This window comes from Stenella coeruleoalba (assembly GCF_951394435.1).
Source record: "Stenella coeruleoalba genome assembly, chromosome: 13".
In the NCBI taxonomy this organism is placed as follows: domain Eukaryota; kingdom Metazoa; phylum Chordata; class Mammalia; order Artiodactyla; family Delphinidae; genus Stenella; species Stenella coeruleoalba.
In genome coordinates this window covers 67,342,670-67,369,936 of record NC_137159.1, presented here as the reverse complement: position 1 = coordinate 67,369,936, position 27,267 = coordinate 67,342,670, and the positions used below count along the sequence as shown (strand labels likewise).

At 48.4% G+C, this 27,267-nt stretch overlaps 1 protein-coding gene across 1 annotated transcript in view; it reads right to left on the bottom strand.

The window, feature by feature from the left end:
• The window catches only part of ALK (ALK receptor tyrosine kinase), a gene marked incomplete at its 5' end in the record, with an annotated part of 722,056 nt that overhangs the window by 58,477 nt on the left and 636,312 nt on the right, over positions 1–27,267 (bottom strand). The window contains 3 exons of the mRNA XM_079941115.1: positions 410–572; positions 20,623–20,751; positions 20,922–21,016. Of these exons, the coding sequence (XP_079797241.1) occupies positions 410–572; positions 20,623–20,751; positions 20,922–21,016 (387 nt within the window). The remainder of the gene's footprint in view (positions 1–409; positions 573–20,622; positions 20,752–20,921; positions 21,017–27,267) is intronic.

Here is a 27,267-nt window from a genome sequence, read left to right as displayed (position 1 = left end):
CTCAAGCGTAAGAAATCGTCTTGCACGTGTAGCACACTTTTGTCTCCCAAACATTCTGACATTCATTGCCTATTTGAACAGCATGAAGTTCAAAGAACAGCTCACTATAATTACAGTTATTAATAAAGCTAGAGAATGTTCTGAAGCTGGTGCACGCATGCATATCATCTCCACACATGAGTCTGGGCTCCTTGAGGACAGAGGACGCAGCTTCTTTTCTTGCCATACTCCATTATCCCAAATCTCCCCAGCTCCAGCCCTTACACTCCCATGTGGGCCAGAGTCTGTGGCCTCGGAGCCTTGGCCTGCCCGGGCACCCCAGGACAGCAGGCATGCACCCAACGGCAGGACCCCAGTCCTCTTCGGGAGGGTGGATCTGCCCCTTGCCCTCCCCCTCCCCCATACCCACCTGTAGGTGTCGGTGGCTGGCACCTTCCAGGTCTGGATGCCCTTCAGGGGGCCCTCGCTCCCCACCACCACGCTCAGGTTGGAGTTCCGGTAGGCATTGTTGCACTGGGCCTGCGTCGGGCCGTGGGGCCCACTGGCCCCGCATGTGGTGAACAGCCAGTGAACTGCACACAAGAGGAAAGGCGATCACTCACTTGGCCTGGCCCTCCCTCCTCCGTGGGCCTCCCTCTGCTGCCTCTGAGCTGTCCGCTCCATGAGGCCAAACCCACGTTCCAAGATGGTACCCATGTCGGGGCAAGGAACACTAATCAGTCATTTGAACCGGAAACTTCTGTTGAAGATCTACTGTGTGCCAGGCCCTGGACCAGATAGATACTAAGGGAGCGACACAAATGGAGCAGACTTGGAGCCTGGCCTAAAGAAGCTTACAGCCTACTAAAGGGAGACCCAAAGGGATGCAACAAGACAGGACAGTAACAGAAAAAGAGCCTCAAGAGGGTCTGGCTAACATTGCACTGGGAAGGTTCTGAGGAGGGAGAGAAGACCCCTCTCAGGTGAGACAGGCGGGCGGTGGCCAGGTCCTCTCCTGGTTTCTCAATGAGTCCAGCACAGTGCTGGGCAAAGAACAGGTGCTCAATCTGTGCTACTGTGACTGGATCTAACCCGCTTCCGAAAGTTTGATATCTGCATATAGGATCTTCTTAGCTTGGAGAAGATCAGAAGAGTAAAGTGGACACGGAGTCAGCTCCATGCCCTCCTCCCCCACATTGGTTGGGTTTGGAAATGCATTAGAAGCAGCTCTCAGGCTCTCTATGTAACAGAGTGTAAAAAATGGGAAACAGGTCACATCTGCCTTTGGGGCACGTTCTTTTCCAAGCCCCTCACCGCTTCCTGGTGCTCTGTCCTCCCCCGGAGCACCCAATGCTCTTAGGTGGCCTTCTGGGGGTGCCTCAGGAACACCCAGCACATCCCCACCCCTCCACTGCCACTGGGCCATTCCTTCCAAACTTTCTATCTTTGAGCCTGGCTGGACCTTGGGGAATTGTCAGATTTCATCCTGGCAGGAATTTTAACATGTTTACAACCTATAAAAACTTCCAAAAAAATGTGCTCTTGATAAATCACTTTTACTTAAAATACAAAAATCTCATTATAAGGTTGAAGAAATTATTTCCCTTTAAAGTGATTAAGTCGAACTCTACCTACAGAAAATTATGAAAAAATTAATTTGGGTGTATATAGTTTTGTTTGCTGAAGCATGAAATTCTTTTGATGACTTTCAGCTAACTTGATGCAAAAATGAAAGGTTAATTTGGGTTGCTAATTATTAGCAATCAGATTGAGATTACACTGGGCAGTCTTGATAATCGGAAAACCGGGCTGGCTGTGGTGGGCTTTTGTGACACTGCCCCAGAGCTGAGGTGGGGAGACCGAAGCTCTAGTTGGGGTTCTCACGCATACAGCTACTCAATACTGAGCACTCAATACCTTTCTTGGCTTCATTTTTTTGAATGAAGATGTTGGTTTCTATTTGGTTTCTGAAGGTTGTTTCAAGGGCAAGAAGGTGACGAATCCATTCATCTTTGGTGTGAATGGCTGATTGTTAATTTTCTCATCTATTTGTATTATAAGGGGTAACCTGTTCATTCAAAGGACTAACTCTCTACTGGAGGCATTTCAGCAGAGCTGTCTTGGCCAGATGTCCTTTCACCCTCTCCAGTGTTCAAATCACATGTGTGGGCTGCGCCAGAGGGGAGAAGCGGAAAGGATTCAGGCTTTGAAATCAGCACGAACATCCGAGTTCGGGAGCAGCCTCATCATTGTTGATTATGGGACCTTGATCATGTCCCATTGTCTGTGAAAGGGGCTGGGTTGCCATGAGGATTAAAGAAAGCGAGGGGTATGAAAGGTCACTGTAAAGTCCAAAACTCTAAAAATGTGAGCTGTGTCGCTGACACCTGCCTGCACCCAAGGCCGGTGCTGTTCCTGACGATGGGAAATGCGGACAGAATTTCTGTGTATAGGGATCCCTCCGCCAACAGCACCTAGGAATTTAAACTCGGTGAGTTGGGGATGACGATAGGAGCAGGGAAAAAAGAACAGCTCAGAAAAGAAGTTAAAAAGTACACTCCTCCCCGTGGTCTCTAGCTCCTTGAAGCCTATTCTGCAGGTTCGGTCTGTGCCTATAGCGAGCAGCCTGGGTTTGGGGGCAGCCTTATCAATCTGGGGCAGAAGCATGACGGTTCACTTAGTTAGTTCAGTCCTGGAAATTAAAGAATTTAGACATAAATATAAATATGTATTTTTTTTCCCCTGAAGAGTGTGCTGAGGAAGACAGTTCCAGGCAGGCGTGGGCTCGGCACCCTACTGGAGCACGTCCTTCAGCAGGACCCTCTTCTGCCTCGCTTAACATTGCTCTGAAGGTTCTGAGATGTTCCCAGAGAGGGTGGGCTTCTACTTCTTGGCCAAGTTGGGCATCTGACGGGGTAGGAAGAGGGGAATGGGCTTTGGATCCAGATGGGCCAAATTTTCTCATTGGATTTTACCTCTGATGAGGTATGAGAACTGGGGTAAACGCTACATCCTCTCTGAGCCTCAATTTCTTAATCTGAACAAGTGGAGGTAATAACACCTAGTACTTAGACATGCTGTGGAGTACTAAATGATGACCTAAGCAAAGTGCTTAGAACAACATTATGCATTAGAGACGCATAGTGAATATAGCTTAAAAAAGTGTGTAACTTCCTGCTCAGTTTTTGACTGTAAGGAAGCAGAGACACCCAATCTCAAGATTTATGTTCTCCAGTCCATAAAGAAGGGACTCTAAGGGCTGTTTCTCAATAAAGGGACCAATATTTTCCCAACTCAGTGGACATATATTAGTCGCAGGTGGTTTCTATGCACAAAATTCTGTTTTCATTTTCAGCAACTGCTGATGGAGAGGTCCAGAGCGGGAATTCTTTCTAAAGTAGATTCCATGGGAATAGAGGACTTGCCATCCCAGGTCAAACCCATGATTCACCCAGCTGGAATTCTGTTGCTCCCACAGCCTTCGAGGCATGGTGGTCCTCCCTGCTCCCTTGGATGGCTCTGACTCTCGTAAATCTGCCCAAAGTTGTTTGGAATTAATTTCTGTGTCCCACCAGCAGCACTTCTTGGGGGTATGAATTCTCTGAGTTTATTGCCCATTGTGAAGGGCTGTCCTGCTTCTGATGTGTGTGGCTTGTCTTACTAAGGCTTCATCCTGTCGGTTCTCTTTGCTCATTCTGTTTGGAATCTCACAGACATCACAGAATGCCACAGCAAGATGGGACCTTGGAGATATCTGAATTCAGTGGTTCCCAAACCACCTAAGGACCTTTAAAAATACAGATTCCAGGGCCCTGAAGATTCAGATTAGTAGATACTAGGTTGGGGCCACGGTGGAGGGAGGACAATATTTGCATTATATGACAACTTTTCCAGGAGAGCCAGCCTGCTGTAAACAGAGTGGATAATCAGTCAAGCTAGGAGTTAAACATAGATCTTCTGAGTTTAAGTTCAAGACCTGAAAAGGTGCTACCATGAAATCCTCATGGAACCTTTCTGGAAGTCTGTTTTTTTTCCCCCCCTTTTTAAATCTATGAGCCCAGAGCTCAGTTAAACCCGACCAAGTTTGCTCAGGACCAGAGAGTAGGCAGGCCACCATGAGGGGAGAGGAGTCTGATCAGGGTATGTGGTAGGTAGACCCTCAGCCTCAGAAAGTCCCACAGTAGCTTAGCCTAGCAGAGGGTGCACTTTAGGGGGTCATGGGCACAAACCAGGGAAAACAGCTGCTCAGTGTCAGGACTCTGGCCCCCCGAGAGGCCATGGGGAGCCAGGGGGTGTCAAAAGGGAATCTGGTAACTGGAATGTTTACAAGATCAGCAAGCAGACATATGAGAGGGACTGGGTAATAAGCAACAAGGGAAAAATCTTGGTTTTTAAAGAGAAGATCAAGGTCACAGTGAGACCAGCAGTGAGGTGAGCTTGACGCCAAGTTGCCAATCTGAGAGTTCAAGGGGCCTCACATTTCCCCAGCTGAGAGTCTACACTGATCCCTGAGGCTCTGTGGAGCTGTAGGAGGATTAAATGGCCCCCAAGGAGGAGCCTGGATTGGGAGCAGGCGAGGGAGGAAACCCGGCTCTTTCCTCTTCTCTTACTTAAAAAACAAACAAAAAAACAACCATTGTATTAAAACTCATTTATGAGAGAGAAAAGACAAGAACTGCTTTATCTTGTTCTTAATTATACCACCCACTGGAAACCTAGTTTAATAGTCACAGCTATATTGTATAAAGAACCCACAAACATCAAAATACTGATTGGTTATAGACAGCTGAGGAAAGAAAAATCCATCAAGCACTGGGTTTCATTTTAAGTATATTGCAGCCCCCTCCAAGAAGAAACAAATCAATTAGTAATACACAGCACAATGTTAAAAAAATAGGCTAGGTAGTGATCGTGCTGGTTTTATTACTGTTGCTAAGCCATCTCATCTGCTCAATTGAATGCAAAGAAATAAAACGTGATACAAAGGAAAATAAGTTCTCAACTATCATTACTAATCACAATAATAAGGATCTGCCTCACATCAAAGGCCTACATGGTTGTGCCACAGAAGAGTGCTCAATGGCTCTTGTGGATCTTATATACCATTTTTATTCTGATCCACGGAGCTCAATTTTATCCATATCTGTTGACTGAGCTGAACTTCATGGGAGCTGTGGCGTATTGAACCATTTTGATGGCCACCGTAGATCTTGCTAAGCAAAATAATGACCAAAAATCCAAGTAAATATAATCATTCACCATCCATAAATGTATATGACACTATTCTTTATTATAAATTGGAGAAAGTAGCCCTTCTTGTGAATACATGGTGAAAATTAATAAGTTGTTCTCCTTATTAGGGCAAAATGAAAGCAATATACATATCGTTGCCATTGTGAGGTTAAAACATTTCAACTCTTTAAAGAATGGAGTAGCATCCCCTTCTAGATACAAGATCAATGTCTGATTATTGCTGTCTTTTTTTGATGTTAACAGTTGTTGAAGCTTAATGCCTAGGTTCGTTTATTTATTGGGAGTTGCAAAATAATGATATTCAAATTATATACTTTTTTCCTTATTTATTAGTTGACATATATTTATAAAGAGATGCTTCCTCTCACCTACCATGTTGTTACCCAGTGGTATAGTTCATATAGGAAAGGCAGGATAAATGCTCAATTCTTTCTCCTTATTTGCAGTGTTCAAGGTAATGAATTGGTCCTCTATCATCCTCTGAAGTCGACTAATTAGTTGTTTGCATATCATTATGAATACATGAATTTAAACATATTTTGAGTTTTAATTAATCATAATTATTATTCCTTAGAAGCTCAAATTGTCACATTTTTGGTCAGTGGTAGCTTCCTGAGTTCTTTTACTTCCTTGCTATCTGGTATGATGAAATGTTCCTTCCCCCGACCTGGGCTCAGCCATTTTTTCAAAAGCTTTGGTTTCTTTTAGTGAAAAAAGGTTTTTAAGTATAAAATCTGGGTGCTATAGACACTTATTGCTACGGGGTTGGTGATTGTTTCTAGGCTTCTTTAGTGGACAGAGCTAGAAAATATACATGTTGTATACATATGTATATCAGTATAAATACACACACACACACACACACACACACACACACACACATTTATATGACAAAATACCCATGAGTTCACACTGACAGTTCCAAATCAAATTCAGGACTACAGGGTTTTTCATTTATCCTCTTCTATATTACATCTGTATTTCTTTTTCCACACTGAGAGTCTTGGTTTTCAAGAACAAAGGTGATAATGGAATTAGAATATTCTATAATTACTCATTCACTTTATCCTCCATTATACACACAATAGTATCAGAGTAACAATACTACTGCTATACCATAATCAATAGAAAAACTGAGATCTGTAAAAACATTTTTTTTGGTGTATGTGCTCTCTATTCTCCTAAAATTTCTCGAAGTTGAACATTATCTACATTGTTTGGGCACATTGCCATTACATATACTACTCTTTCCTCTTTAACCTTTAGTTAGTCTGTAACTAGTGTATGCTTAATGCCCATATCAATCACGTTGATATATCTCTAGTCACTTTGGTTGTTTGAAGTTTGTTTTCAAGTAGATTCCTTAGGAGGGGCTCATAGGAGCAATATTCCTTGAGTTCTTGAATGTTGATAATATTTTTTCCTTTTGAGTATATTAAATATATTACTCCATTTTCTTCTGGTATAAAGTATTGCTGTCAAACACTCTGATGATAACCCAAATTTCATTCTCTAATAAATCATTAGCTGTTTTTGCTTAGGTGCCCACAGTATTTTTTTTTTCCTTAAGGGACAGCAATTCTACTATAATATACTGATACTTTGGTGTTGCTCAATATGAGTCAGTATTCTCAGATATACAGATACGCTCTTTTAATAAGTAGTTTCAGTAAGAACATTTTTCTTGAATTATAGCTTTAAATATTTGTTTTGTCTCCCTTCTTTGGTTTTCTTTATTCAGGCACTCTTGTTATCTGTGTGTTCGATCTTCTTTGCCTCTCTTTGATGTGTACCATCTTTTTGATTTTAAAAAAGTTTCTCTTTTCACCTTCTATTTCTCATAAGGCATTAACTGTTATGTTTATTTGCTTTTGCACACCTTCTAATTTAGTCTTCATTTCTGAAATTATTTTTTCCTCTTATTTCAAATTCTTTAGAGAGTTCTACCATCTAGTTTCTGATTTTTATAATAATGATTTATGTTATTTTCATTGTTTTCTTGTCTGTTAACTCATTTTGAAATAGCTTACAATTGTCATCTCCTCTGTGGGCCTGTCTTTCTGGTATGCTTTCATTTTTCTGTAGGGATGTTATTATGTCCTCTCTGTTCTTTTAAAATTCTTATTGTAATTTGGATGGGGTTAGATCTTGATACTTATGCATTCTAACATAAAATTAATTTGCTAGAACTTTTAGGATCCAGGAGCTTTTCTAACTTTACACAGCTCCCTCTACACTTTTTAAATTTTCATATAGTGTTAAAAACTATGGCAGTTTGCTTTCCGACGTTTCTGGCTCTATTTGTTTCCCCCACTTGAATCTGGATATCTTCTCTTTTTGTGGTCCCTATTATCCCTATCCTAGTCAATATTGATTCCAGTCCTAGAAAGTTCTTCTCAGTGTGCGTCGTTTCCCGGAAAGGATGCTCAGTGGCCAGACTCTTCTAGCTCCTTCAGATCTTACCAAAGGCCCCTTGCTCTCACACACCACTGGGTTGGGGAAGAACTCTCCTAGTTTCAGTAGCTATTTTCAGATTGTCTGTCATTTCTAGCAAATACCTGTCAGCTATTTGGGGGTTCTCCTGTTCTCAGGTTTGTAAGATAGCCTTTCTTCTCTTCCCCTTGTTCAGATGCTGATACTATGCAGGTCTTATGGTTGTTGGTGCTCTGTCTTCACTCACTTGTATTTTGGGGTTGGAGGGGAATATATTTGCAAAAAAATTTTTTTTGTAAATATACATGGGTTTTCAGTTTTGATACACGTTTCCTTGATTTTTGCATAGGGATTCAGAGAGATAAAAAAACAAAAACAAAAAAACTATGCTGTTACTGGCATCACTGCCGTCTTTCCAGAATCCTTAAAATTTTTTAAAATTTAGGAATCACTTGACACCATCTGCTATGATTAGCTCCTTTATACCATCTCTCTAGTCAGGCTCCTCACCTGTATTTCTACGCCTGGGACTGCAGGGTTTTTCAGACTTCACCTCAGGGACATCCCCACTGACCATGGCCTAGAACTTGCTATTACATCATATTCTGCCCTTTTTTTGGATACAGCCCACTAAGTATAATTTAACTTCCTCTTGATAGTGCCACTTGGACTTAAGTTGTTTAGGGCTATTTGACCCTTTACTAAATGGCTGCAGATATAAATATTTTATATTAACTCACTGTCCTCTCTCTCTGCTGTCGGGTATGCTTTCTCAGTGGTTCAGGATGTTCTCTGATTAACCTTATTTGGTACCTAATGTTGGGTGAGGGCATGAGAAGGGCCCTATACCTCTCTGTGCATCAGACTGAGGGGGAGCTAGCTACAAAAAACCTTTATTTCAGAGTTTTGGAATGTATTTATATTTGGTGGATGGTGGAAGGTACTAGAAGTATCTTCTATCCTCAGATAAAAGGATGCTGCTGTGATTCTGAACCAACAAGACTGGGAATCTTTAGTCCCTCAGTTTCAATGTACTTAATTACAGTACACGGATGGTGCACCTCCATCCTCCAGTTAGTTTAGTTTCTTAAAACCATGTTAGGTCAGTAGATAGGGAAGGGGGAAGAACTGTTACGTTTATCTCATAAGATAGGCAACCATGTAGAAAAGTTAAAGAAATGGCCTGTGGTTACAGAGACTAAGTGAGAAGGGGAACATCACATTTACTCTTCCTACAACAGTTTTCAGTTGATGAATTTTCCTTGTTGTTCTACTTTGTTTCTCAGACTGAATTTGTTTGCATCTACACACACACACACACACACACCCCTCGTTTACTCATGCGTAGCTTTCTGGTCATTTCTCTCTTGTTCTATTTTGATGATGAGAAGTTAGGAGGGGGTAACAACAGTAATTGTAATACCAGCTCTGTCTTTTGTACTAGACGTGCTCACACACATAATCTCTTCTTCACTTTTACATCTTTGTCTCCCTAGACCCTCACGCAGTTCCTCTAGATGGGCAGGATGCCTGTAAAAGCCGAGGTCTCCTGGGGAACAAAGACCAGAGGCCCACATCCCTCTCTGCTGGGAGGCAGACATCCCTTCGCGAAGAGGAACCTCTGAACAAGCCGGCCCCCCACCAATAGGGCAGCAAATCTGGGCTGTTGAGATAAAAGCTGCTTTCAGGACTGAATTACCCTAAACAGCTCTGACGCCTGGCAATCTGAGGCAGTTTTTAATGGCTCCTGTGATGGCGTCTGTGTTGTGTTCTCAGCCACCCCCTTCTCCCTGAGGGGAAGTGAGTAACACGTGAGAGCGGAAAGGTCACAGGAAAGACACTATCCTGAAAGCAGAGCTGTAAAAATTAAGTTAAGGGAGGCCTCAGGGCTAATTTGGTTATTCCCAAGTTGGCTTCAGGCCAGAGTTGTGTTAATAAAGTATTTGACATTGAGACGGGTGCTGCAGACTCACCCAGCTGGGGGTCACACGTAATGGATTTGGTTCTGAGGCTTAAGTGGGAAGTAGCAGTGGTTCAAATACCCGCCTTGCCACACTCAGGCCTGAAGCGTCATTGATTTCTGCCCTCATCTGCTCTTGTGCACAGACCTGGGAGAGAAAACCCTGGTCTGGTGCCTCCTGTTGTAAGGTCCACTGGCTCCTGGGAGAGAGGCAACAGTGTGGGAGGCCAGCGCCCCTCACTGCTTTATGGTTACTAGTTCTTGCTTATTGTTTGGTTCTAAATCATGAAGGGTGAAATCCTTACAAGGCCTTGGGACTGTGACACCTCTGACAGATGGGCAGATGGAGGCGCAGGCAGCCCAAGTGGCCAAGTGCTTAGGAGCTAGAAGAACAAGTGTCCTGACTCCTGGGTCAGGGTCCCGGACCTTCTAAGATGAATTGGAGAACAGGGACACGTGAAAAGGGGGGAATCCAAATGTCCAGGGCAGAAAGGGAAGTCGTGGGGGAGCAAGTAGGACCAAATGGTGGACCAAAGACAGAAGACAAACTATGTTATACTAGAGAAGAGAAGGGAAGAGGCAAGTCTCTCCTATTCCCGCTTGAGGGCAGTCATGGTACCTGGAGATGCAGTGGCCATGAGGCAACAAGCATGAGGAAAAGGCCAAAAAGATCACAGAGAGGGGCTTCCCTGGTGGCGCAGTGGTTGAGAGTCCGCCTGCCGATGCAGGGGACACGGGTTCGTGCCCCGGTCCGGGAAGATCCCACATGCTGCGGAGCAGCTGGGCCTGTGAGCCATGGCCGCTGAGCCTGCGCGTCCGGAGCCTGTGCTCCGCAACGGGAGAGGCCGCAACAGTGAGAGGCCCGCGTACCGCCAAAAAAAAAAAAAGATCACAGAGATGTGAGTCTTGACACCATCAGGCATTGAACTAATGAGACTAGTCATGTATAGGGCCCCCGAACCCACATCAGCAGTCAACTAAACAGTAATCTTTGTTATTGGACTGGACACTTCCTTGGGCTGCTGGACATTGGCTGGATCAGACGTAATGTGGATGGAGCCTTCCTAGAATACAGATCTCCTCCCAACTGGCAAAGAAAACACCACTGACCAGAGAGTCCTGCTGCTCTCGCTCCAACAGCAATGCCAGGCCGGATTGGGCCCGGGTTTCCAATGCTTCTTTAGAAACTGTGTGTGGCCTTCAGCCTGCCTTCCTTGGAGGAGAGCAGGTGTCTGGGTCACTCCCCCCGGCCCAGCCTGCTCAGCCCAGGGGTGCTCCCCCTTCTCTACCACACTCTGCTCTGTGTCTGCACACTTCATGGTCAAGGCCTCTAGAGTTTATGAGAGCAGTAGTTACGTTGTAGAGGGGCCTCAGAGGTTCCCCAGGCCACGCCAGCCCAGGAGTAAAAAGTGGGGTCTTGACGATAGTAACAAATAGTATTATCCTGGTTCTGCTCTGAGGCACACCTGACGAAGCCTTGAGTTCTCTCCCTTAACACCCATCGTTATAGCACACATGCTCTGCCACTGTCATCTCTGTCCCCTTAACTTGCTTTATTTTCTTCATAACACATCACCATCTGAAACTACATCATCTGTACACTTGTTTGTTTCCTGTTTTTCCCTCTAGTGTGCAAACTTTACAAGATTGAAGCTTAGCCGATTTTGTTCACTGTTTGTCTCCAGGACCTAAAACAGTGCCAGTCACACAGAAGATAGTTAATAAACCTTTGTTAAATGAAAAACAAAAACAAAACCAAGAAAAAAAAATAGAAAAAAGAGAGTAGGCCAAACGCCAGCCGCCACACCCACCTGAGGGGTTAGAAGGGGGAGCTCACACATGCTGCGCGTACTGTGCACGCTTCAAAGGAAGCATCTTTGACCCTTTGGAGCTCTTGTATTAGCGTTAGAACATCATAGGATGGAGCGGACCAGAGGCGTTCTGGTGGTACAGATGGATGTGTCGAAAGGCAAATTTTGTCTTACTCATGACTGCACAGCAGAGAGGGGGTAGGCTCCCAAGGAGCCGGCACACACTTTCACACACTCGCACACACACCAGCACACACTCACGCTCGCACACCCACACCCACATAACTGAGAGGCAGGGAGCCCTGCAGTGTCTCTAAGAAAACAGTCGAGTCCTGTTCCTTAGCAGTGTGGACACGCCACCGGCCCCATGGTTGAGGGAGCCGATCAGCTGTTAGACTGAATGGACCAGTTAGTAGGCCCCAAGTCATACATCTGGGTGAAGGAAAAGAAATACTCCTCTTTTTCAGGGAGCTCTTCTGAGGCCCAGGAGTTTTTCTGACTTTCAGCTGGGCTGCTGAAGAAGCCCAAGCTGTACCTTATTTTCCTTACTTGTGAACATTAATCCCAGAACTGGGTCATTGAGTCTGTCAGTCACTCAATAAAAAATAACAATGAAAAGAATAAAATATCCTCTCACATTATTATGCAGTCACTGTCAATACTCACTATAAAAACCAAATCAGGCCCCTCAGATCCAACCACCTGGGACTTGTTTGAAAAGCTGTCCCTGGAGAAAGTCCTGACGTCCCCATTATTTCTGAGATCTTGGCAAGCTTTGAAAGACTAAAAAACCCTCTTTCAATTTATACTGATGAGTGGGCCTTTTGGGGGGCAATCTTCTATGTCCTTACTCAAGTCACATATTTCCCCCAAGTGGAGTTTGAGGGTTTCACCTACAAATTGATGATCAGCTGGGTTGGGGGAATTGATTGAACAAAAGGACCCAACATGCAAAATACTGCCCCCTTTTTTCTTAAGACGGTTAGCTTTAAGAGGGCAAAAACTAGAATGTGCTTGAAACTTTCGCAAAAAAATTAAGGAGGGCTTAATTTTTTATTCAGCTCTTTGGTTCAGCGCAGTGGTTGGGGATCCGCCTGCCGATGCAGGGGACATGGGTTCGTGCCCCGGTCTGGGAAGATCCCACATGCCACAGAGCGGCTGGGCCCGTGAGCCATGGCCGCTGAGCCTGCGTGTCCGGAGCCTGTGCTCCGCAACAGGAGAGGCCACGGCAGTGGGAGGCCCGTGTACCGCAAAAAAAATAAAATTAAATTAAAAAAATTAAGGAAAAATATGCCCAGAACACATACTTACATACAAATAAAAGAGTGCACAGCTCATAGGTGGAGGAGGAGGATTATAAATACACTGAAAATGTAGAGAAGGCAACAGATGAGGGACAAGGGAACTGGCTTAGTCTTTTCTGTTATGTAGTTTAATAATGTTAATAATAATATCACACATTTTATATTAGCATATTCTTTTGTACCTTTCAAAGCAAATGATCTCATTTGCTCACTACAATAGCCAGCTCTGAAAAAGAACTGTGGCAGGTAATTATTACCACTACTTTATGAATAAAGAAAAAACTGGGGCTCAGAATGTTTGACTCTCCTGAAGTCCCACAGCTGGAACCACGGTCTCTAGAATTCTTTGTTGGTCCATTTTCCATTCTGCTATGGACTGGCACTCAGTAGGTACTTAGTGAATATTTAAGTGCCTGTGGAATGTTGAACAGAGAGGCTTGAGATTGCTGCCAGGAATTCTGCCCATCAGAATCCACAATGAGCTCTCAAAGTTTCCTGGTGACTGGTTGACACACAAAAGCCACTGCAGGTAGGCTGTCAGGTGGCCCCAGTGATCTCTACCTCCTGGTAGCCACACGCTTGCATAATCCCTTCCCTTTGAGTGTGGGCGAGACCTGTGAGTTGCTTCTAACCAACAGACTATGACAAAGGTGACAGGATGTTATATTCATGACTATGTTACATAAGATTGTAACTTCCATCTTGCTAGTAGACTCCCTATTTCTCTGTCTCTGTCTCTCTTTCTCTTTCTCATCATCAGCTTCTCCAGGAATTGCCAACAACCATGTGAGCTTGGGAGTAATTCGTTCCCCAATTGAGCTTTCAGATGAGACCCAGCCCTGGCTAACATCTTATGCAAGCTTATGAGAAACTATGAAGCAGAGGACCCAGCTAAGCTGTGCCTGGTTTCTTGACCCACAGAAACTGATATAACAAATGTGTGTTGTTTTAAGCCACTATATTTTTATGGTAGTTCATTTCAAAGCAATAGATACCCATCTGTATACCCCAAAGCCCTCCCCAGAAACCAATGCTTTCTTTGGCCTCATCTTCTTGGTAAGCACCCAGTGTGGAGGGCGCTGGTGGGCCCATTTATTCCCTGTGCCCTCTCTCTTCTCCCTGACTCAGTGATGGCTAAGGTGATTCCACCTCTTGTTCCTTTTCCTTTTGGCAATGTAGGGGCAAGCAGGGAGGAACAGCCTTTTGGGATCTAGAGTTAGCATTTCAGCCTTTCTCCCCCTAGTTCCACTGTCCAGCTCTGGGTCCAGATAAATTTTAAAAAACCTCTCTGTCCAGGATCGCTGAAGCTTTGCTCTAACAAGCAAAGAGCTGAATAGGCCCCGAGGGGATGCAGGGTTATTTTGCAGGCAGAACAAGCAAGTCTGAGAGAAGGACAATAATTAAAAGCGGGCTTCCCAAATAACAAGTGCTTAACGCACCTGCACTGACGGAGGGGCCTTTGCGTCCTGTTAGTCTTGGAGCTAAACGATCTTAATCAAGGCGTGCTGAGCTCAGAGTTCCCAGGTCATTTACTGTCTCTCACTTATGTAATCTTTCACTAAAACAAATGGGAAAAACAACATGTTTTCTCAGGCCAGCCAGGAGAGAGAAAGGCAATGGGTCCTCTCTGCTACTGAGAGGAACCACGGCATGGTGTGAAGGCATTTTGTCTGCAGCTTCGCCATAATGCCAACCAGCACGTCGTATTAGGCTGGAGGTTCGTGAAGCGTTTCTGAGTCTGCCAGAGCTGGATGCTGCTGCACTATTTTTCCAGTGGGGCCCAGGGTCGGGCAGTTATGAAGTACACTGTTGATTCCTTGCTTTCTCAAAGGACACTGGATTTCTTTTCAAAAATGATGATCAGTTCAGCATAATTTGCAAGGCACCAGTCTTGGATGGAGACCCTTTCACCATCCAGGGCAGGATAAAGGCAGAGCTGGGGAGTGGGGGCACCTGACCTAATTCCAGCTGTGATCAGAACTGGACACCTGAAAAGAGATGCAGAGACTCCCTTGTACTGGGGTAACAGTGGCTTCATGTCGGGCTTATGTGGGCCCCGCTCTGGCTGGTACATTTTCCATGAGGGGCGCTTTGGCTTGTTCGCAGCTGCAGGCCCCAAGGCACCCAGCACGGGACAGGGCACGGAGCGGGCACCAGCACAGGCCTGTTAAATTAAACTCGGCTCGATGTGATTTTTTTTTTTTTCTAGGAGAGAGATTCAGGGAATTGTGAACACATTAACTAGAAAGCAATGAGGTTTTCTGTGTTGAACGCTGAGCTGAATCTCCTCGTGGAAAGAGAAGATGGATGTACCCAGTCTGGATGTAGCAAGAGCTTCTCCCTAACCACAGTCAGCAGCTGGGTGGTATCTGGGATTGTTCCTAGTGGGCATGGGGCTAGAGCGGGAAGACTCTGGGGTGAGCCGGCTTGAGTGGGAACCCTGGGTCTGCAGCTGATTGGTGAGGTAAGCCGCATAACCTTTCTGATTCTGTCTTCCCAATTCTAAAATAGGGAAAATAATGACAGCTCATGTAGCTCACTTTGGGTCAAGCACCTCTCTAAGCCCTTGACACCAATTCACGTATGTGATCCTTTCCTCAAACCTATGAGATGGAAGCCCTAACAATATAAGCGCCATTTTTCTGGATGTGAGGAAACAAAGGCATAGAAAGGAGAAGTGAGTGGCTTTAAGTAGGTGGCAGGGCTGGGAGATGGACCGTGATGTCTCTCCTGGGGGACTGGTGGGGAGAGTCTGTAAGGATCACATGAGAGACACCTAGTGTGCTTAATAGCTGGAGACGGGCGTGCAGAGGGAAGGGGGCCGTCTGCAAACCCATGAAGCTCTGCTGCCAGTGGGTGCTCTGCTCAGGGAGCATGGCTTCTTATCCAGCCTTCAGTTCCTCCCTGTCACCATCACCGGGTCCCTGCAGAAGTGCTGTCTCTCCCTCGGCCACCAAGCTGCCCCTGGGTCTTGGTGTCGGCCAGCTCCTGGGGATGCTGACTGGCGCCCCAGCTTGAGAGCCTCTTGCTCTGGGAGGGACTTGTTAACATGAGTAATGGGGATTGTGAGTCACGAATTAGTTCCAAGCTACCTCTCTCCCTGGAGCACAGCCGCGCTAGCTCCTGGGGAAGGGAGCTGCACCCAAACGAAGAGTGACATCCTAATTGGAGGGCGCCGAGCCTGCCGCAGTGACTGGGGGCCCACGAGCCTTGTTAGAGCTGGTGCTTCACGCGTTATCACTAGTACTCTGGCTATAAATAGGTGATAATCTAAAATCAGTGGATAAGAGAGAACGCGCAGCACATGGTTAAACAGCAGGCCAGCTGAGCAGGGAAACGGCCAGTGCCCGAACGGGTTCCGAGGATTATATCTACAGCCCCGTGCCGGCCCAGCTCTCAAAGAGGGGCTCCCCGCAGTTGAACGGGTGCCGACAGAAGTGCCTTTCATGTGCACCCACGAAGGCTGGGGTGCACGGAGAGACGCAAATTAGCTGCAATGATCAGCTTTCTTACATGTGCGGAGGTGCATTGTACGCCTGGTGTGCTGTTTTGAATATTAGTGAAGATGCCTATGTGCTCTGTTTAAGCAAAAACTGACATTTTCAGTTCAGGGTTTTTCAAAGAGAGATTCCTCTAGAAGACCCGTTCAACAGTGGGATTCCTTTAAGGTTTCTTGAAGGAAACGTTGCCCTTCCAAATGCTATTTGACTTAGAAAACTTTACTTTGCATGTGATTTTAACATTTTACACAACTTGTATAACTTAGAGCAAGTTACTTCCTCTCTGTGGGCCTCAAGTTCCTCATCTGTAAATGGGGGGTAATATTATAGTACGAGCAAATGAGATAATGCACGTGAAAGAGCCCAGCACATGGCGGTGCTCAGTGATCGTGGTTATTATTGTTGTGTAACGAGGAGACGCATGAGGCGAGGCCTTTACTGTCTGAGAGCTGAACCCTCGGAGGATGTTGTGTGGCCTCGAGCCCGCCTCCTCTCCATCCCAAGGTCTACGCCCGTCTGCATCGAGGAGGTCGGGCTGCAGCCTGGGGTTCCTAAACTCTGTTTCAAACCAGGTTTTCCTTGTGAGTTTGTTAAAAAGGCAGAGCTTGACCTCTCGTTCTCAGACATTAAGATTACACAGGTCCGCGGGGCCCAGGAATCAGCATTTTAACCAGGAGCGCTTGTGGGTCCTCCCTCCCCCAGCCAGGTAACCAGAAGCAGATGACGTGATGACACAGACAAACCCTGGGCCAGATCTAGGTCCCCAACAGCCGACCTGCTCGCTGCTGCATTCATGCAGTCCCAGTTCGTCACTGGTTATTTCTGGAAGAAGCTGTTAAGAAGTCTATTCTGAGGTCCCCCTGGAGTGAGTGGGGCGTCTACCTTTACTTGTTGCCTGTCCTCCCAATGCTTTGGGGGCCTCCTGCCTTCAAAACTGGCACACAGTAAAGAGCCCCGGCTAAAGCAGGGATGCCAGCCGCCTCTGTACCTCCAACCTGGCATGAGGTCGTCTGTAATGCCAACAGCTGATAAGACGATAGGATTTTCTGGAACTGGATGAGACACATGCATTTCTTTAGGAACTGGTACATCTTCACTAATGGGGTATGCCGCTGAAATGAGCCTGGCTGGGCCTGCAGGTGCGAAAGGCTCTGATGGAAACAAAGACCCCCAGTGAGTGAGAAGACAGCTCTGAGTGAGCGAGGCCAGGCCCCGTGAAGCCTGCCTTCCAATAACGCTGTCATCCCCAGAAGGGTGTGCTTGGAGCATAATGGCTCTAGCTACAAATTCTATTAACTCTAATAGTTGTTCTGTGGTGAACGGATAATGCATTTAGCAGAAATAGACCCAATCAATTTATGTGAAACACATAAAACTTTCTCATTGGAATTGGCATCTGTCCTTGAATCATAGGAGTGTGTGTGGAAATGGACAGTGCGTCACCCTCGCTTCTGGGCACATTAGCAGTGGGCCAAGGAGAGCTCTGGCTCCCTTATGCCAAATCCCCTCAGCTCTTAGAACCATGGAGCTGGGGATGGCGAGGGACCTGGAGACTGTCTACTTCAACCTTGATTTTCAAAAGTAGCAGTTTTCTCTCCTTTGTCTGTGTTTGCGTTATTCCCTCAAACACGAACTGTTACCTGAGAGTTTGCTGACGTGCCCCAGCCATCAGATGAGGGGATGGAAGGCCGGACAGAGGTGAGACCTGTCTTAGGACCACAGCTTGCTAGTGTAGGCCAGCCGGGAGTTCTGACTCCTGGTCCAGTGCTCTTTTCCACACATTTTTAATTGTCTCCCCACCAACCTTTGGCACAGACGTGTATTCAGAATACAGTAAACCAACTGTCACCAGCCAACTCAAAGGCAAGACTGTGGCTTGATGCCAGGGTTCTGCAAGTTATGGATACCTGTGGGTTGGGCTTGTTTGCATGTAAACTGAGCTGATTCCATCCTGCCCTCCTACACAATATGTAAGCTCGAAAGAGGAGAGATGGGTTAGGAAGCCGAGGCAGAGCCGTCTGGCCCGGGGTCGGGGGAGGGTCCTGCCTGTCCTTACCTGGGCTTTTAGAGAGAGAGAAGGTGACAGAGCCTGCATTCACCTCCTCACCCCAGTGGTCATTACTGCTGGGGGGCGGGGGGAGAGGGGGAGAGAGGGAGAGAGGGAGAGAGAGAGAGAGAGAGAGAGAGAGAGAGAGAGAGAGAGCGAGCACGAGCTCTGCAGCCTGTGATTGCATCATCCCAACCATATGGTTAGTGTCACTATATGTGCAAAGCGGACAAACGTAATTTCTCAGCCTTAATACTCGCCCCATTTCTCTCTCAGTTTCTTCATCTGATTAGGTGAAGTGACTCAGAGGCTTCCGAGAATGTTCCATGAAGCACCTGGACAGGCTATTCCCTGCCTGGATGCTACAGCGGCTCAGCTCTGCCCCGTGGGCTGGGCGCAAGGAAATCCCCAGACCCAGAGGGTCAGGCCCTCATCAGAGGGAAGGGCTGGCTTGGGGGACGTGAGGAGCGTTTAGAAATTTGGAAGCTTTGCGAGCGAAGGTTTTCAGAAGACCCAACTGGCGTTTGCATTTCTAGGAGTTGCTCGAAAGCCTGCCGGGAGGAGAGTGGAAATGCCACCAGCCACCCTTGTTCCAAGCCCAGCAGAAACTGACAGTGCTGAACTTTGGGGAGAAAATCTTATTATCCAGCCTCCTCTGTCCTTTGTCGGGATGGCTGGGAGCAGATCTGTTTACTGATCATGCAGGGGCTCTCGTCTGGGCCACTCTCCCAGCTCTTTTCCGTCTACAGCGCTGATCTCTGATAGGAGAATTAGATACTCGCAGTAGCTCAGTTGGCTGAAGAGTGCAGACTTCAGGGCTACGTCTGGGCCCCGTTTCCTACCAGCTGCGGGATGTTTACATTCTTCCCCATCATCGCTCTCCTCCCTGCAGTTCTAATAACGGCAGCGGGCCCTGGGCCAGAGTGAGGACTAGAGGAGTAGATGTGTGAGACGCCCCAGCCCAGGGTCAGGTGTGCTCACTGACTGTTCTTTCCTTCCCCTTCCCTCTGCCCCCAGCCCTCCCTTCCTCTCCAGGGGCCTCTCCCGGGTAGAAGCTCTGAGTTAGGTTAAGCTTGTCAACTACAAACTGGCACTTGGCATCTACCTCTACAAGGATCAAATCATAAGCTGCTGTGACCGCTGACCTTCCAGTCACCCTGAAAGGAGCTCAGGGGGTAGATCAGGAATGAGACACTCTGTGCTCTAAAAAAACTGGCAGAACAGGCCTTCAAATAGTTAGATACTTTCAGAAGAATTTTTTTTTTTTTTTTGCGGTACGCGGGCCTCTCACTGTTGTGGCCTCTCCCGTTGCGGAGCACAGGCTCCGGACGCGCAGGCTCAGCGGCCATGGCTCACGGGCCCAGCCGCTCCGCGGTATGTGGGACCCTCCCGGACCGGGGCACGAACCCGTGTCCCCTGCATCGGCAGGCGGACTCTCAACCACTGTGCCACCAGGGAAGCCACAGGAGAATATTTTATGAGCCCAATCCTTGCATCTCCTTATATCTAGAGAAAGCACTAAACTCTTTCGTGGTAATGTCTGCTCCTTGTGGCTAGCTGTAACCTTCATGAGACTAGCAGCAACCTTCTGTCCTGTGTGCTGCACTGCACGTGCTCCCCCTTCACCAAAACCACATATACACTGACTGTCCCCCCTGCCTCTTCAGAGCAGTCTCTCAGAGCTACGTGAAATGCCGTCTCCTGGGCTATCGTCCTCATATTGCCCCAAATAAAGCTTAATGAGAAGTCACACCCGCAGTTTAGGGCCAGAGGCTGACGAGGCCTATGTGTGAAGCAGCAAGGGCCCCACGAGAAGTCCTTCAGCACAGGGGATGCTGAATTAAACAGCTTCAGAAGGGAGCCAAGCTCTGGGGAGATGCGGTGAACCTGAAGCTTTGGAGAGTTTTACCGCTGATGAGCTAGTCTGCCTTTGAGCAACGGATAACCTTGGCCTTGGGCCCAGCCCTCTTTATGAGGAGAAGAAATCGATGGAAGGTTTGCTTTGTTCAGTAAATGGGGAGTGGTTTCGAAGGACTGAGTTGAGACAAGGGTACCAGCTTGGTTCCCCTGTTTGTGCCGGGGCCTGGGTACTTCCCAGCTGTGGAGGACAGTTGCTCCTTTGCACAACTTTCACAAGCTCCGTTTCCCCGGGGAACAGGACAACCAAACAGCTTCCTCTTGGAGCCCATTAGCCAGGGTGTAGGTGATGTTCTTTCTAAAGGTCGACTATTTTATTCTATGAACACCTCTCCCCACCCCAATCACAGCACATATCTTTCTTCTACCTTTTGCGACATAAGATCACTTTGCTCAGATATGTAAGTTGAACCCTTACCTGTAGGGTCAAAGACGGGGTTCTCTTTTGGTGTGCTTTCCCAGGGTTTTGTCTCCTTGTTTGGGTTTCCCTCAAACAGATTTCTTGACTTGGGTGCCGTATTCTGCAGCATCTTGTCCTCCCCACCAACTAGAATAGAGAAGACCCCACGGGCTGAGTTAAGTGAGGTTCGGCTTAAGGGAGAGAGATGAGCGCGCCCTGGGGAAGGTGGCAGAGACCACGGGCTTGGGTCTAAGAGGGACTGTGAAGCCCAGGATACCCTGGGTTGGGGGCAAGTGCTGGGGACAGGGTGCACTCACTGGTGAGGTAGCAGTCCAGGCTGATGGAGATATTGTTGAAAGCCACGGTGGCTCTGGATCCTTGTTCCCACCAGGCAACGATCTGCAACCAGAACCTGTAGGCGTGTGAAGAGGAGCGGGTGTGAGAAACTACGCGGGTGGGTCATGTCCTGGATTCAACGTCCAGCACGATCCCAATGTGCACTGATGACCCGGCTCGCAACTGTAGCTGTTATCAGCCTCATCTAATCTCAGGGAGGCGGCGAGCGGGGAGCCGTCAACATCTCCCTGCTTCTCCAGCACAGGGCACTTCCCTTTCTGTGGGACTGCTCTGTAGGTTAATGGAATTTGGAGCTTGGGGCCTGAGATCAGGACTCCCGGATACTCTGAGGAGACCTCTTGTGCGTTCTGGGTGTGCAGGGTGGGCAGAAGGGCTAGGCTTCGTACCAGCTGGTGCTCACAGGCGGGGCTGAAGACATTATTAAACTATTGAGATGCTCCTGTGCCAACTGATAAGGCGCCTCTGTCCCCCACGTGTCCTCTGCTTGTTGATTGCCTCAGGCAGCATGGCTCTGTCCCTGGAGCCCCCTGGATTCCTCATTATCCAGCAACTGAAAGGTTAACTCCTCACACAGAGAGGGATCTCGAGGAACCCATGTCTTGCTCAGTATCAGTTCTGACTGGGGTTGGTCTCTGCAGTGCCCGACTGACTGTTAAATATTAAATGATTTGAGTGTGATCCCTGGGAGTGTTTGTAAGCAACACGGAGGGGGCCATAAATGTTAACAGTAAACCCATGACGTACTGTTTCCTTCCATCTCTTTCACAGCCTTGGAGGATCAGATCCTGGGACTGTGGCCAGGGAAGGCTTTAGAGTGGGATAAATAGAAAATACCTTTGGTTCATCTGTTTCCTGGGAAGTCATCCTCCTGGAAGACTTCAGATAGCCAGCCCTGTCCTGCTGTAAAGTGAGTTTCCTGAGAACTTAAAAACCCTCTCCCACCTTTCAGAAAGTCAATCCAGCATGACCTTGGATTGCACAGAAGCAGGCACAGTCTCTGGTGTGGATGTTAAAATATCAAGAGAGACAACCCATGCCCACCAATGGGTGACTGGATAAACCACGCATGCGGTGGCCATACAATGGAATGCTACTCCCCAATATAAAAGAACGGGCATGGTTATAGGCTATAAAATGGATAGACCTCAAAAACATTACGCTAAGTTAAAGAAGCCAGATGGTAATTAAAGGCCTCACGACACTATTCATCTACATTTTCCCACTTATATGAAACGTATAGAAGAGGCAAATCTATAGAGATTGAAAGCAGATTAGCGGTTTCCTGGGAAGGAGAACAGTATTGACTGTAAACCAACACAAGAGTTCTTTTTGGGGGGACGAAAACATTCTGCAACTGGAGTGTGGTGTTCTTTGCACAACTCCGTACATTTGCTAAAAGTCATTGATGTGTACACTTAAAACAGGTGAATTGATGGTATGCAAATTATAGTTCAAAAATGCTGGTATAACAAAAGGGGAGAGGGAACTCAGACAGTGGAGCTGGCAGTGTGGGGTAGCAAGAGCAGAACACAGAAGCGCTGGCAGGAGTGGGAGATTGACAGCATGCAGAAGGCGGGGCAAAGAGAGCAGAGCAAACACAGGAAACAGCCTTAGCAGAGGGAGGAGAGGCACAAAGGAAAGAAACCTGAGGAGAAAGAATGTCTGCTTATGATTTGCAGTGAGGGCAGCAAAGCTTTATAGTCAGTGCGTGAACTGCCACAGAGGCCGAAAGCCCCCATCGTGCCCGTGAGCGGATGGCCTCTGATCCACACGTAGAAGGGCTCAATGCTGGGACCAGAGAAGAAGTACTGCCTCTTGTGGGGGAAAGACTTGAAAACAAAATCAAACTTTTATCTAAATAGTGTTTTTGTGATCAGTTACTCTTAACCAAGCTACTCCGTACATCCGTCTATGCCTTTACCTGTCTTATGAAATCTGGTCGATCACAAATAATCCTTCTTATTTGAAAGTCACGATTAGGGGGCCCAAACCTGGTTTGATTCTGAAGAGGCAAGGCCTGAACCCGCTGTACTCACGCCAACCGCACTGGCGCCTTCAGGCCGTATTCCCCATGATGGGGCCCACGTGCCTCCATTAGGATAGACCGGTACAGAGGGCTGGCGGTTGGCTGGGCTTGGAAAGAAGAGTGCCCAGTGGAGAGTCCCCAGATCCTGGTCTGGGCTGGATGACTGTGCAGGAGGGGCCGAACCCACCCAACTTGTCCAGCCAGCTGTTGGCACAGGCCTCTGAGAGGCGTCTTTCGTGATGACCTTGACAAGCACCCACTGAGAGGATTTTCGTTTCACGTACACCTCTCATGTATATGTATTGGGTCCTACTTCAGACCTACAAGGGATTCTAAAAGAAATCAGACAAGATGCTGCATTCAAGTTGCTTGCTGACCAGTGGAGAGACAAAGGGTGTCTATGTCGGTGTAGAATCAGTTAGAAGGAGGTGGATGCCACGTGAGGGGTGGCGGTAAGATGCTCTGAGAACTCAGAGGAAGGGAGAATTCCACCAGGCCGCGGAGATGGGGAGTACACCTGCACTGGGTTTCTCCACGAGTCTTGGCGAGGTCAGAGGTGTGGTTTTCCTGGATCTCCACAGGGGACGTGGTCTACAGATGAACTCCTAGCTGGAGCCTGTGTAACCCCCAGGCACAGCCAGACCTGGGATTCTCAAGGGGCAAACAAGCGCCCTAATATTGCTGTCTCATTCTCTTTACAGCAGTTGCCAGGGTTAGGGAGAGACTGCTCCCAGGCAGCAAGAAAACAGGTGCTTAGAGCTACTTGGAGAGGGTGACTAGGAAGAATCACGTTCCCTGGTGGAACATCAGGGAGGCAAATCTGCCCGACGCTCCTGCACAGCAGCGGGGAAGGGGCCCTCCGTCCACCTTTCCAATTCTCCACTCAGACTCGTCATCTCCTAGACTGTCCTCCATAGGCCAAGGGGCCAGGCCAGGCACCGATTTCAGTGCTGAGGTGCATCATGGGAGTACTTTCCAGGAGGGCCTGGGGAACATGAGAAAGTAAGTTACACCTGTCTGCCTATCGAGCATGGGGGAGAGGGCCGAAACCCCTGTTTCCCCCTAACTGATCTCTTCCCCTAAATGCATGTCTCCCCTTCCCTCTCTGCTCTCCCTGCCCCTCTCTTGCCTTCCTTCTTATTACTGAGAGATTAGAGCTGCAAAGTTCTCATCCAGCCACTGGCCTCTTAGCATGGATGGCACGATGCATGCTGGTGCTGGAGTGGTTCCTAAATAGAAGAGTTTCTAAAGGGCTCCGCAAGGCAACGGCAGTGGCAGCTCCTGTCTCAAAGAGTTTGACTGACACTGGGAATTGCACATATTTTGAGTCAGGAACACTCATAACAATCAGGGAAGACTCAGTCAGATGCCGAATCAGATGTAAACATGTGATGCTGCCTCTGTCCACCCAGGAGGCCATGCTGCCAACCCTCCCCCAAATGCTCCAGACTCTGGAGGATGCAGGGAGGGGACAGGTGGATCAGGCTGGGAAGTGGGGGGGGGGGGGCAGGGGTGAAGCAGAGGCAGTTGGGGAGTGGGGTCTGGGGATGATGGGGCAGGGAGGGAACAGAAGACCCAACCTAGGAGCTTCTTTTCTGTGGGACCACTAGCCAGGAGACCAGGTGGCGATCAGGGCCCACCAGACCCAGCCTTCTCTACTTTGGATGGTACCTCGCAGAGCATCTTTGCCTGAACCTCAGGTGAAGGAGAGTTTGTTCCTGGCTCTGCTTGCCCTCTCCTAGCTGGGGATGGGTGAGACTCCCTCAAGGCTCTCAGAGTCTTTCCGATCTAAGTGCAGACACCAAGTCACGCTCCAGAGTCAGCCGCGGCTTCAGGTCTTGGGTCTTAGCACATACCAGGAGGACTGCTCTGGGTCTGAGAGAAAACAAGGTCCATGCCACATTACTGCCAGGATGGCAGGGGCCAGGTGGTTCTAACAAGTGCACGGGTTACTCTGCTGCCCCAAAGCCTCAGCTCTGTGTGGGGAAAGGAAGCAGAGCCTCAGGGCCGGCACAGCCTCCCTCTCCCTCTCTGTGGGCAGCCTGGTCAGCGACAAGGAAAAGCCAGCTCTCTGGGGCTTGTCCAGCTCCCTTACTGAGCTGTGTCACTTCAGAGCGTGGCAGCTGAGATCCCTCCGTCTGGCCCTCAGCCGTGGGGATTTCACTCCCTGCCCCTCCACAGTTCACGCCTCCTCAGGGCTTTCTCTTTCTCCAAAGAAGACGCTTTTGATTGCCTGGGTGGTCGTTGCTTTTTCCCTCTTTTCCAGCCAGTGGGGTTTGGAGCTTGTTGCTAACACAGACTTGGCTAGAGCTCTTGGCTGGAGCCTGGCTTTGCATGAAGAACAGCCCCCCGACTCTGTCTCGTTTAGCTTTACAGAGAGGCCTGTTGACAGCTGACCCAGGGGGCTTCTGTGAGCTGGCCATTGGGGCAGAGGGCCAGGGTAGAGGGGCGGCCTTGGCATCAGGTGCCGCCCAGACCCACGGGGCAGATGTCTGCATGGGAGGTGCGGAGGCAGCTCACGCAGAGCTCAGAAACGCACAACCTCGTTCAGGCCACAGATTGTTAATGGACGGTGGATATAATGCCTTACTTGCCACCTTGCCAGCCTTAGGGATTGACAAACCTAATTAAGTTCACTTACTGATTTTAAATAGCTGACAAAAAGGTGTGCGTCTGAATGTGGACTGAGGGAATAGGAAGGCTTTGGAGAGAGAGAAGAAAGAATGGGCGGGCTGGGTGACAGGCATTTGATGGCTAGGCACCACGTCTTGGATTTCTCTGTGGACCATTCGGCGGGCTTGGGAGGTGGGAGTGTCCCGCATCCCTTTCTGCACGTCTTGGATTACTCTGTGGACCATTCAGCGGGCTTGGGAGGTGGGAGTGTCCCGCATCCCTCTCCGCAGCTTGACCATTCAGCGGGCTTGGGAGGTGGGAGTGTCCCGCATCCCTCTCTGCAGCTTGACCATTCAGCGGGCTTGGGAGGTGGGAGCGTCCCGCATCCCTCTCTGCAGCTTGACCATTCAGCGGGCTTGGGAGGTGGGAGCGTCCCGCACCCCTCTCTGCAGCTTGACCATTCAGCGGGCTTGGGAGGTGGGAGCGTCCCGCACCCCTCTCCGCAGCTGGGGCTCTCCGGGCTCTGGCTGCTTAGAATCGGGCTGGCAGATATGCTGAGGAGACACGCTTTCTTCCAGTTCTCACCGTGCAGTTGACTTGCTCCGCAAAAGGCTTCTAAAATGGACCGTCGCAAAGCTCGGGTCGCTGCATGCATTTCTATTAGAACGATGTATGTGATGACAAAGTCCTGCTGCATCCATCCTATTATCTGCATAATTGACTTCAGTTACCAGTGGAAGAAGAAGGGCTGATGGCCAGCCTTGGGTGCCTGGGACCAGCCTTGGCTAGGATCAACGCGGCCAGGGCCAGGCACGTGTGCCCTGATGCTAGGAGTCTTTGGCTCCGGCACGGTAGAGTAGCGGTGGGCTGGACATTCTAGGCCACACTCAGCAGTTGGGAGCCCCCTGCTTCCCCGGCAGTCCCATTTGCAGAGTAATTTACCATCTCCTGACATGGTCTCCCCTCTGGGCATAATGACATCAAGAACAGAGAGGGGAAAAGTCATTACAGAGCAATTCCAGTGCTGCCAAGGGCCACACAGATCTTTCACAGTGAATCTGGCTTCTGTGAGGGAGCGCTTTGGGGTGAAATAGGGGAGAAAATGAATCTTCCGTCCGGCTGAGCGAGCATGGAGAACGCTCCAACCTTCCCAGTCCCAGCCTTCCAGGCACTGGCTGTCTCTGCTCATTTTGGAGGCTGACTCTTAAGGATCTGGCGCCCACGTGTGCTCTGGCTTGCCTCCTATCGGAAAGGCCCACCACAAGGATGTTCTGCCAGACTGTGGGGAGAAGCCCTTCTCCAGCAAGTTCCCAGTTTGCTCTTTCATTCTCTCATTCTGTGTCCCATATATTGAGCTATCCCTGGGCCCCAGGCTTTCAGGGGAAAGGTGAAAGGGAAATCTTGCTTCCTGGAGCCCTGGCCCATCGGGAGGTATCTGTGCACAAAAAAACCTGCCCCACAGGCTCGAGTGTGTCAAGTGTCCCAAGGGAGGAGAATTAATGTACTTTCCCCAGGGAGAGGTGGAGAGGGAGAGGGAGAGGGAGAGAGAGAGAGAGAGAGAGAGAGAGAGAGGGAGAGGGAGAGAGAGAGAGAGAGAGCATGAGAGCGAGCTTCTCGGGCTTGATGTCCCCTTCTGAGTTACTGAGGCTAGATTATCTCTGGGGGCA